This window comes from Carassius carassius, chromosome 15 (genome assembly GCF_963082965.1).
Source record: "Carassius carassius chromosome 15, fCarCar2.1, whole genome shotgun sequence".
Taxonomy (NCBI): Eukaryota; Metazoa; Chordata; class Actinopteri; order Cypriniformes; family Cyprinidae; genus Carassius; species Carassius carassius.
In genome coordinates this window covers 34,342,645-34,355,548 of record NC_081769.1, presented here as the reverse complement: position 1 = coordinate 34,355,548, position 12,904 = coordinate 34,342,645, and the positions used below count along the sequence as shown (strand labels likewise).

At 39.7% G+C, this 12,904-nt stretch overlaps 1 protein-coding gene across 1 annotated transcript; it reads right to left on the bottom strand.

Annotated features, from left to right (window-relative positions):
• Positions 1-4,741: 4,741 nt before the first annotated feature.
• LOC132158975 (tripartite motif-containing protein 16-like) lies at positions 4,742-9,122 on the bottom strand. Its single transcript, XM_059568622.1, has 6 exons — positions 8,467-9,122; positions 7,041-7,136; positions 6,725-6,961; positions 6,240-6,399; positions 6,052-6,099; positions 4,742-5,826 (listed from the first exon to the last, which is right to left on the bottom strand). The coding sequence occupies exons 1-6, from the start codon at positions 9,052-9,054 to the stop codon at positions 5,285-5,287; spliced, it is 1,671 nt and encodes a 556-aa protein (XP_059424605.1). The 5' UTR covers positions 9,055-9,122; the 3' UTR covers positions 4,742-5,284.
• Positions 9,123-12,904: the final 3,782 nt, after the last annotated feature.

Sequence of the window (12,904 nt, the reverse complement as noted above, 5' to 3'; positions counted from 1 at the left end):
CCGCCAAGTATGAGTAGAGCGTCCTCTCTTCCTCCACCGTCTTCTATGGTGTTGACTCCTCAATCCCATTTGGCTCCTGATTTGAATGTTTCACACATAAATCAAGTCCCTACTGATGTGAATGTTGTTAGCCATCCAGTGTCAAGGCAATTACTTACAGATCGGAGCCCTTATGCTCCTCATTTGTCTACTTTGATGGGAAGTTCACAGCATCCGGCAAGTCAGTTCATGGCCCCTGATTTGTATGCTCTAAACCTGGGTTCCTCAAATCTTGCCCTGGAGGTCCAATGCACTGCAGAGTTTAGCTCCAACCCTGATCAGAGTCACCTACCTGTGATTTTCTAATGATCCCAAAGACGTTGATTGGCATTGATTAGCATGCTCAGGTGTGTTTGATTAGGGTTAGAGCTAAACTCTGCAGGAAAGTGGATCTCGAGGTCCAGATTTGAGGAACCCTGCTCTAAACCCTTGGGTTGATGCGTATCATCAGTTATCAGGACAGTCTCATGCATCTAGACCTGCAGTGCAGCCACCAATCCCTCCTTGGGCTATGAATCCACCATTGTTTGGCCCAGTTTATCCTGGTTTTTGGCCACCAGTACCAGGTCCTTTGTATCCAAACCATTTGTCAGTTCCTATGAATGCTGTTCATCAAGAAGCACAAGATTCCCAGGGTTTTATGTCATCTCAGAATCCACAATTTTCACAGCAGGCTTTGCATAATTCGGTGGTTAGATCTGAACCTCCTATTAGTCAATTACCTGTTTCTTCTACATATCTGGCCTCTGGCACGATTACACCATCTGTACCCATTACAGCTCAAAGTGGAAATATGACCAAGTGTGTCCAGCAGGGGAATCAAGATGTTCAGTCTTCACTACCATTAGCTATGCCCAGTTTACCTTCACCTCTTCTTGTGAGACCTATAGTGCAACAACAAAGTAACGAGATACAAGAGAATAATCCTATACCTTTTGTTTCTCAGTCTTCAGTCCAACAGCCTATTTCAAGTTTTCAAACAGGATATGATCCAAGACCCCAAGTAAGCTATCTTTCAAGATCTTCACGAATTGAAGGTCTTTCATTTCCATATCTTTATAAGGAGGATCCTAAACAATTCATAATTTTAAAGATGGCTCTGGAGAATTTACTACCCCCAGATGAGACTGAGCAGCACAAATACCATATTCTCCTAGACCATTTAAAATTAGAATCAGCACGCAACTTAGTTTTGGCTTATTCTAACCATCCTCTGCCATTCAGGGCAGCGTGGGCAGCCCTCCAGCAGAAATATGGTCAGCCACATCAATTAGTTTTGAGAGAAATTGCTGAGATGACATCCCATTGTGATGCTCCCCCTACGAATAAGCAGTATCCTAAGAGTCTTTTACAACTCCCACTCGCTTTTATCGGTCTCTCCACACCAATCACTGCAATCAGACACAGGTGTTCATCATCTACACTTTACCTGCTTACTCACCACCCAGCCCTGTCCTCTCGCTCCAACTACGGACTTTGCAGAACCACACGCCCTAACCCTCCTTCCATATGTACTTGAGTTTTGTGTGTGTTTATGTGCACTTTAATATATTTTTGTTACACCTTCTTGTATAAAACAAAACAAAGCAAAGAACAAGTGTCTTATCATTTATTATACTACACAGCATTATACACGTGTTGTACACTTGTTGATCTGCTGTTATACAAGTCCTTGTGGAGACAGAAAGAAGGTCTTCTTCCCCAGTTTCGTTGTTGTATCCTTTTGTAGTTTTAAATAATGATTTAATGATTTAATATTGATTTGCCACCATTGTGGCTATAATGCTTCTCTGAATAGCCACTTCTTCGGGTTTTTTCGTGGTACTGCAAGTTACTGTGTCCTTTTTATCTGTTTCAACATTAGTTTTTAGGTTTTTATTTATTAAATCTGTGCTATGCGCGCTTATTTATAGACCCCCCTCATATCATAAAGATTTTATAAGTAACTTTTCAGATTTTTTATCTGCTATTATTCCTTGTTAAGATAATATTTTAATTTGGGGAGATTTTAATATTCACATCTGTTGTCCTTCCAGACCCTTTGTTAAAGAGTTTAATCATCTGTTAGAGTCATTTGGTCTATCACAGTGTGTTGTAGGTCCTACACACGAACGTGGTCATACCCTTGACTTAGTGTTAACTCTTGGTTTTTCTATCTGCAGTGTGCAAATTGTTGACACTGTATTTTCTGACCATAAGACGGTTTTGTTTAACCCAGTTTTTTCTTATAGTGGTCAAGCTAATGATGTAACTGTTACTGTTGAATCTTGGGGGCTCTCTTCCTCAACTGCTAGCAGCTTTTCAGCTGATTTTGATTTTCTCCCATTGAAATCATTGATGGAGTCCTTGTTCTGATATGGGACGTTTCAGATTTTATCTGGTACTATTGATCCTGCTACATTTGCTGCTCCTTTGAAAAAATGTACCAGTTTTGTTCCTGTCTCGATGTCACAACTAAAAGATATTGTTGCACAAGTCATTGTCGGGAAAACCATGACTGAGGTGCCCTTGAGCAAGGAACCAACCCCCAATTGCTCCCTGGGTGTTGCCCATAAATGGCTGCCCACTGCTCTGGGTGTGTGTGTGTGTGCACTTTGGATGGGTTAAATGTCGAGCATGAATTCTGAGTATTGGTCACCATACTTGGCTGTATGTCATGTTACATTCACTTTTTTTCACATATGAAGCCTTCTGGTTCTTCGTGTGATGTTATTCCATCTTCTTTATTTAAGGAGGTGATGGATTCAATTGGTACAGGTGTGCTATGTATTTTTAATAGTTGTTTGTCTACTGGTATTGTTCCAAATAGTTTCAAACAATTCATCCCCTTCTAAAAGAAAGTACATCTCGATGCATTCGATATTAATAATTTTCATCCTATTTCGAAACTATCTTTTATTTCAGGAATATTAGAGAAGATTTTATTTGTACAATTGAATGATTTTTTTAGTAAGTAATAATATTTTCAGTCGATTTCAGTAAGGTCTCAGAGTTCGCCATAGAACAGAGTATGCTTTATTGAGGGTTTCAGATTTTATTAGATTCAGGTAATCCTGTTGTACTTCTACTGTTGGATCTCAGTGCAGCCTTCGACACGGTTGATCATGATATCCTTATTGATTGTCTCAAAGACCAAGTGGGTATCCAAGGTCTAGCCTTGGACTGGTGTTCGTCATATCTTAAGGGTAGAACCATTTCATTCAGTTTGGGAAACTACTCTTTTTCTGTGGTACTGTTGATGTGTGGGGTTCCTCAGGGCTCATTTTCGGACCCCTTTTATTTTCCCTTTATTTGCTTCCACTGGAAAATATTTTTGATAAGCACGGTATAAATTACCATCTGTACCATCTGTAATTTTTCTAAAATTTTTGACATAAATGAAAGATTTGAAATGGGTCTGTAATTTGCCTGTTCAGTAGGATCTGTTCAGCTGAAGTCTGGGTACGTCAACAGAGCTGCTGATTTTTACATGCACTCAGTGACTCTGAAAGGAATAACATGAGAAATATCTGGAGGAGCAATAAAGCAACACTGATGGATATTCGTGTTTGTTTTGATCCGTCATGAGTTCATGAACCATCATCCAAACATCGGGAATCATGGAGAGACTCTCGGTGCTGCTGCTGCTGCTCATCACAGTCTCAGTTGGTTCTCATTTTTTACTCTTTCTCTCCACAGGAATCCTTCATCTCTGTCAGCAGCTATGTTTTTCTTTATTTTTTTTTTGGTTTATTGATGTTCTGGGAAAATATCAGCACAACTGATCAGAACACAGTTCATTTCATTGATTCAGTCTCTGATAATGTGAATATTGCTGTTCATATGCAAATTAGTCCTGTATTATAAACGGAGTCATTCATTAAGGCTTTAATGAGTTCAGTTAGCCATCATTAGTTCATCTGACCCAAGTATCGAATCATTTGTTTCATTCTTCCCTCTCACTGAGAAGAGAGATTTATTTTGATTCAATGTTAGATTGCTAATTTATCATTTATTTATATTTATATTAGTCCTGCATCCAACATCGATTTTGATAATCTGTTAAATAAACTTTTTTATGATCTTTATTCTGTTTCATTCATCAGATTTAAAAGCATTTTATTAAATGTGTGTTGTCTGTCGTCCTCCTTCAAAATATTAAGATATATAAGACATTCACGTTGTGTGTGTGTATGTGTGTGTGTGTGTGTGTGTGTGTGTGTTCACTGCTGCGCGTGCCCTTATGAAACAAAAATATATTGCAGTATATTGGAAAATATCATGTAATATATTAGGCATATATTCTTATATATATTTATTTTTTCCAATATATTGCAATATATTGAAAGCGGCAATAATTTGCATATTTTGCAATATATTATATAATATATGTATCATTAATATATTATAAAATGTATTCAAATATATAATATATTAGAAAATAAAAAGGGAAAATAATATATTACAATATATCACAATATATCTTCCTTTCGTAAGGGTGTGCAATTTGAATGGGTTAAATACAGAGCATGAATTCTGAGTATGGGTCACCATACTTGGCTGTATGTCACATCTCTGTAAAGTAGATTATGACATGCCTGCTGACAGTGTAATTTATCTGTGCAGTTACACAGAACTATATACTCCAACTGTGATCGCTTGTGGTGATAATAAGTAATACATTTCCATAGAGTTGTATTTATTTAGATGTTTATTAGCAAAATAATGGTTATATAGTAAATGTTAATACAATTTAGGGTGTTTTAAACAAGTGAATCTTGTTAAAAGCTACATGATGGAGCATTTCCTAAGCATCAACCACATCAGCCCGCTGACTGAACAGCAACATGAAAGCGGCTTCAACAGACTAATGATGGAGCAAATTTACAAAAGAGAAAAAAATTAAATTCAAATTAAATTTGTGCATAACTGGCTGTTATTTTAAATTAAGTTTACTAACAACAGCAAATCAAGTACCTGCACGCTGTTGTTGTTGTCTCATCCCCCCCCATACACGCTGCAATGGCAATCCAGCATGCAATTCTCAAAATACCCACAAGTTGGCAGCGTTTATCGTGGAATCCGATATTACAAAACCGATATTACAATTATGGTAAAATGCTTAAATATCGGGGAAAATATCGGTAAATCAATACATCGGTCAATCTCTAACAATGACAATAAATATATTCATTTATTCATAATATCTTACTGTTACTGATTTATCATGCAGCTCAAAGTATTATGGATAGAAACTCTCTACTGTCTATTCTGATTCATCCACACTGATGAGTTTCAATGAAGAACTTCTATGAATACGAATCCCAGGATAGAGCTGCTGAGTGAATGTGGTCTGGACTGTGTGGATGAGGCTCATTGTGTCAGAGACGCTGTAGAAGGACAGAGTTCCTGCACTGTGATCCACAAACACTCCTATTCTACTGCTGATGGACTCTACAGAGAGAACAGACTCTATGTTATTGTGTTTGAATGAGTAAATGGAGGGAGAGCAGTACAAACTCCAGGACTGATCATTAGATCCGAACCTACACTCATCACCCCGTCCCTTCCTGCTGATGCTCTGATATGACACTGATATATGCACACCTCTGTCTCCTCTCCACTCAATCTCCCAGTAACAGCGTCCACACACACTCTCTCTACACAACACCTGATGATACACATCAAATCTGTCTGGATGATCAGGATATGACTGGACTGTGGCAGCGACAGTAATCACTCTGTTGTTCTCAGACAGACGGAGGTATTTATGTGCTGTGTTCAGATCCAGAGAGAGCTGATGGGAATCTGATGGGGATAAAACATCAGAATCAGGAATTATGAATCTGTTTGATCTTTTCATGCAGCTGAACTCTTCATGTTCAGTGTATCATCAGTGAATCAGTACAGATGAACAGATATTTGTGCACATTATCATTTGCATCATCAGTTATAAAACTCTTCTTTCACCTTCTACAAGATGGGCATGAACATACTCAGTGAGTTTTTCTGCTTGTTTTCTAACTGACTTACATTGTAGGAAGTCGTTCCTGGTTCTGGGAACAATGTTGGTGAATGTGACTGTGGAAATCAACAGACATGAACAGTGTGATTCTCATGATACTGAATCCGTTCCTAAGACATTTCTAATATGATGTTCTCCATGATATGAGATGATGATGGACTGGTTTCTGAGAGCAGATGACTCTCCAGGACTTTACCTCTGTCTGAGATCTTCTTGAGTTGCTCTTTGCAGAAATCCTCCAGTTTGTCTCTCAGCTGATGCACAGATTCTCTCAGATCATCAGAAGAGAAGAGAGAACTGAAGAGATCATCATTTACATCTGTAGATTCAGGAGGTGCTGAGAGAGACTGGAAACTCTACAGAAAACAGAAATCAAAACTCATCAGCTCCACACTTCAATAATCTGCACCAAAATCAGATTTGTGCGGCTCTTGTTGACTTGGCAGAGCTTTAGTAAATCAATCCAGCACTTTCACAGCATCAGCTTAAAAATATCATATTCACTCAATCACATTGGAGATACAGATTCTAGTATTTTTCACTTACACTATATGTAAACTTTCTAGGAAATTGTTTGATGATTATATAATAAGACACTCATGAACTGTTTCTCTGTGAGTCTCTGTCACAGCAGGATCTGCTCAAGTCCACTATGATCCTGTTCTTCTAGATCTGTGTTACCTGCAGGAACTGGATGTGATCCTGTGTGTGTGAAAGCTGCTCCAGCTCAGCATCTCTCCTCCTCAGATCATTGATCTCCTGATCCAGTCGCTCCAGTCGTTCTTCAGCTCGACTCACTGTAGTCTTTTCCTGATCTCTGATCAGTCGTATCAGCTCAGAGCAGCTTTTCTCAATGGATGAGCGGATGAGCTCAGTAAAGATCTTCTCACTGTCCTCCACTGCTGTCTGTGCAGAGCGCTGTTAGGACACACAGTGATTCAGCTTCAGTGAGTCTGAACTGAGACGGAGACAAACTTCTCTTCTTCTCCAGACTCACCTTCTGAGACTCCACAGTCTCTCTCAGCTGCTGGAGATCTTTCTCTCTCTGCTGGATTCTCTGCTGGAACGTCTTGTGTGTCTCATTCAGCTGGTGCTGGAGGACAAACAGAAGATTGGAAATGTCTCAAAAAATTGCTGTCACTAAATCATCAATGAATCCAGTAAATTTGGAGCTAATAAACCAATGGCTGAAGATTCAAACTCCACAACTGATGATCGGTTACAATCATCAAGCATGAATTATGATTAATATTAAGGCCTGTTTCACTGCAGGCGTAAGTATCATGAGAGTGAACCAGACACAGACGTAGAGCTTCACACTGACAGTGTTTCTGTGTAATTAACCTGCAGTTCTACACAGAAAATAAACAGATTATTGCAGCGGGGCAGACTCATTTTCACTAAGGGACACTTCAACATTATTGCTGCCCTCAAAGGGCCTGTTTTAAGATAGTACATATGTTACTACTCTTTAACATATTGTTAAATAACTGTGTCTTTATTTTATTATTTCTCCTTTAAGTAAAAAATATTGTATATTTATTTGCATTGATGTAAATATATATGTTACATTAACATAAAACCTTTTAATTTATCAGGTTTAAGAAATCATAAAATTATTTGCATTATTTACATTACATTACTCTGTAAATCAAGGCAAATCAAGACAAATATCATCAATCATATTTCATGACATTAACTTTGTTTAAAAAATTTTTTAAGCATATCAGTAGCATGATTTCTGTTTCTATTTGGAGTGAAAAATTACTGAAATTGACTTTGGCATGCATATAATACGCATGTGTTTGACATCCTTAAGATATGCAGTCAAAACAGAACACCTGACGTGCTCTCGTGGTCCCCACTTGGAAAACCCCTGGTAGACGAGATGGGCGGTAATTCATAGTGCCCCCTCCTGGGTAGTGTGGTTTATATAGTGTCATTTCTAATCACTCAGACACGGACACTTTGACTTTAAGTACTGGCAACACGTCAGAAGTGCCAGTACAAACGAAAAAGTGCCGGCCAACTTCAGGCACTCAACAAAATGTCTTGGTGTGCATATGATATGCAGTTTTGGCATACACACACCTTTACCACACCCCTAATCCTAATTATTGCATATCAATAGCACACCAAATAGAGACAGAAGCTTGTGGTACTGATAATGTGATTTGATTATGATTTTATTGCTTCCACTGACCTCATTTGTAAGTCACTTTGGATAAAAGTGTCTGCTAAATTACTAAATGTAAATATAAATGATAAGCATTTTCATAATTTACTATATAAAGCAGCATAGATTTTTATTTTAAGGCAACCATATGCTCCTGCAGGCCACATAAAATTATGTGGTGTATTGAGTTTGACACGTTAGACAATTGGATCACTACACGTAGTATTAACTTGATCAAACAAAATACCTGATTCTCTGTCCTCTGTGCTGCAGCGGATACAGTGTCATGGTTTTTATGTCCATCTATCGTACACAGCATACATATACATTTCTGATCAGTGCGGCAGAAAACCTCAAGGAGCTTCTCATGTTTCTGACAGATCATCTCCTGCAGTTGTCCAGTGGCATTAGTTAAACTGTGTCTCTTTCCTTTAAACCAACTCTCGTGTTGTTCAAGATGATTCTGACAGTAAGAGTTCAGACACATCAGACAGGACTTGATGGCTTTGGATTTTCTTAAAGTACAGACATCACAATGCACATCTTCAGCTCCAGCGTCACAGTCAGCAGGACGTTTCCTCTTCTTCAGTTTTTCCACCACTTCAGCCAGCATGGTGTTTCTAGCTAAATCAGGCCTTGGACTGATGGTCTGTCTGCACTGAGGACAGCTGTAGACTCTCTTCTGATCCTCCTGATTCTGATCCTCCTGATCCCAGCAGCCTGTAATACAGCTCCTACAGTAACTGTGTCCACACTGGATGGTCACTGGATCCTTCAGGAGATCCTGACACACTGGACACAAGAACTCATCCTGAAAAATTCTGGCTTCTGCCATTTTACGGCATGAATATAGAGTCGCAAACACACAGCAGCTCAACCTAGTTTAAGTTTCTCTTTCTCTGAACACACGTGTTTCCTGTTTCCTTGTTCTGTGTTTTAGGGGTGTGTATAAGTAAGGTGTCTATGAGTCTGTAAAGCAGGTTCCAGTTCCTCATTATATGTATGCAGACATTATGATTATTTAGTGGCTTTCACTATTTCTTTCTGTATTGTATTATAAAAGGAAAAGGCCACTGCGGCCTGTGGAGCACGGCCGGTCAAGATAAGTGTAGCCAGGCAGAGTACACATATTTAGATTACATTAAGCTGATGCCATGTTTCACAGAGGCAAAACAAGTCCAGTTTTTGTCCAAAACAATGTCACAAAGTGAAGCCGCTTTGTTGTTAATAGAGCGAGTGTTCAGATGTGCAAACCTGATTGTGTCAAGGTGTACACCACAGCTGGATGGAGTGGACTTATGGAGGTAGGAGAAATTAGCAGAGCAGACAAATGGCGCGAAGATAAATGTGACGATCCGGATGCCTCTAAGACCAAACTGCTCTGCTTGAATGCAGATTCCGGCAGGAGCCACGATGAACGTACTTTGGCTGTCCGAGAAGTTGTAGCGATCGTAGCGGTGTTTTCGAAACACCAGTGGCTGGGAATGATGAAGCTGTAAAAGTTCCGTGGCCGAGTATTTTATCATAGTGCAGTCTGAGCGGTAGAAGTGAATCTTGCAGTAGACACCAAATAATGCCAGTATAAAAACAAATAAAATCCAGCAAAGCTGCATGTTAGCAGATATCAGCCAATAAAAAAACCATTCAACAGCACCTTAAAATAAAAATTTAATGTGCTGATGCATAAGCAGCAGCCACAGTGCACCAGCGCCCTCTCTTTTAGCCCTCCAAACTGTTCATGGTCATATAGGTGGTCAGGGGGACAAATAGGCTGTTTGTAGTCACATAGGAGGTTAGGGGGACAAATAGGCTGTTCGTGGTCACAGTTCTTAGAATACCCGCAGAGGAATAGGCTGTTTGTGGCCATAAAGGTGGTCAGGTAGACAAATTGGATGTTCGTGGTCACATAGGAGGTCAGGGGGACAAAAATTTTGTTTGGGGTTATAGATGCAGTCAGGGGGACGAATAGACTGTCCATGGTCAGTAGGCAGGGCTCGGGCTGTTACTTAGATTGCAAGTAGGAACAAAGGCTGTTGATGGTCATATAGGTGATCAGGGGGATGTATAAGCTGTCTGTGGTCAGTGGGTAGGGACTGGGGACAGTGCTTAAATGTCCAGAGGGCCAACGAGGAGTTGTTGGCCACATAGGCTCTCCGTGGGAGGTTTAGGCTGCCTGAAGATGCCCACCTCCAACCTATTCAAAGCACCTCCCAAAGATGGTCTCTGTTAAGGAGGTGGCCGCCGCCAAATTGCAACAAAAGGTGCAAAACCTGAGGGCAGCTTTGTCTCCATTCCATGTGGCCCTAGCCAACACCTCGGGTTGGCCCCGGAGGCCTTCCATTGGTTCCTGGGTGGTCAACAGGGGCGGGAAAAATCATCTAGGGGGTGGTGCGCAGCATCCAGTCTCTCAAGTGCCTTCATGACCAAATACGTGAGAGCAACAGGTCTGTAGTGAAGATGGGGGCAAGTTGGTCAGCACAGACTTTTAAACAGGCAGGTAACACAGTGTCTGGGCCTGAGGATTTCTTAGGGGCCATTCACACGATAATGTTTTCAGCCAAAAATGGGAAACTTTTTATGCTTCTTACCTGCTTGTTTCCCTGACAACAGCATTTTGGAGACTGAAAATGTTTTTTTTTAAAACAGTTTCAAAGTGCAAGTTTTTGAAAATGCCACCGTTAACGTTTCCATGTAAGCACCCAATAAGGGAAACTTTGAAAATGGTGACGTCATGCGTGTGCATATTATGTGTTCGGTATGTAGACATGTGTAGTATGTTTCAATTTTAAAGGCAAACGTAAACAAACATACACAACTATGGCACAGTAACAAGGCTTAATTTGTATTCGGATCCGCCACCTCCAAACTCTGATCCGGCACCTCATTTTGGTGGATCCCCCTCCTCCATGACCGGCAATTGCCATACCCTATAACCCAGTCAGGTGTGCTGTGAAAAACTATCCAAACTTCATATCTCTATTATAATTCATTATTTATTATTTTAAATCAGAGGGTTTTACCAAATATTATACCAATGGCAAGTATTAAAAGCTTGTTAGTAAAACTTTGTAACACCACTGGATCCTCAAGGCCTTAGCAAAACCTCGTAACTTCACCCCGCTTCCATTCAGATTGACCCACCACGCACAGCATGGATGAAACAGATCTCCTCTTTAAAGTAATGTAAGTTTGAATAAATAACTGATGTTTGAATAGTACAGCATTTTCTTTACAAAACACTGTGTCTGTAAAGGTTCATATTAGGTTCATATATCACATTTTTTATTGTTTGAAGACCGGAGAAGTAGGTTATTTGCCATCTAGCCAATATACTTTTGTACATTTTAAATATCCTGTGCATAAGCACTTAATCGTTTCTGTCATGAGATTTTGGCCAAATGGATTAAATAACAAGAAAAATTAAGTGTCCATATAGCAACAATAAATGTGTAATCTATCTATCTATCTATCTATCTATCTATCTACCTGCATTTCCTTAGAGTGTGCCATGGAATTTTTTTATTTTTCAACACCCACAACAGATATCATATTGTGTGTATTTGGTTGCTTAAGCTCAACAAACTACGAAAAATAACTCTTATATAATACCCTAGAAATTTGGAAATCGTTTTAAAATACTAAAAAAGGTGTGAAAATTATAATTTTTATGACAATGCAACAATGACTCAATTAGTCAAGTGACAATTCTGTCAGCTTTCCCGAAATGCAAATGAAAGTATTGTATTGCAGCGTGCAGGAGGTCACTGTAGTGCAGACAAGATGCGATGATGTGAATCACTCTCTGAGAAAGTTCATGGATTCAAATGCTGGAATTACTGATTTAATCTTATAGTTTGTGGGGATTTAATCTTATAGTTTGTGTGGTAACCTACATGCTATATTGAATAAATGCAAGAGTTTCCCTCATTATAAACGCTTCAGGAATTATTGAAACCATGCGATATAGCTACACACAGTCCCCCACTGAAATTTAGGACCTACAGAGATTTGTAAAATGATCTTCCACAACTTTTTCTAAACTTGCTGTTTTAAAATTTCATGGCATTTCCATGTTAATCATGACCTTACAGACCCTAAAAGCAACTGATGAACGCTGTTAATCACTTAAACTAATCCAATGTGATGAATGCAACCAATGTGGAATGCTCCATTACCTGTCTGTAATGATGAGCCAGAGACGTTAGGATCCAAATGCAGCGCTTTAAGAATGGTCAAACAGGCAGAAATCAGGAATGGTGTCAGGTGTGTCAGGGATAACCAGAGTCGAAACCAGAAACAAGCAGAGATCGGGGCAGGCAGCAGAGAATCAGAGTCGGAGTACACAGTCCAAAGATCAGACATGGGAATGACAAACACAGGGAGAAACGCTCAGAAATGTTAGACAGGCTAAACAAGACTTCACAAACTGGTGGTCTGAGTGTGCTGCTAATATATGTGTGTATTAGCTGAAATGAGGTGCAGGTGTGAGTGCAGATACAGGTGTTTGTGTGCGATCAGTACCTGGAATGAGGCAGGATGGGAAATGGAGTTCTTGAATGAGTCCTGAGTGGAGTGCCCTCTACTGAAGATCATGGGCACTCCAACTAATGACCGTGACATACGGGAAAAGGGACCCACCGTGGGCTTAACTCGGGAACAGGGGCCAGCCGTGGGCTTAACTCGGG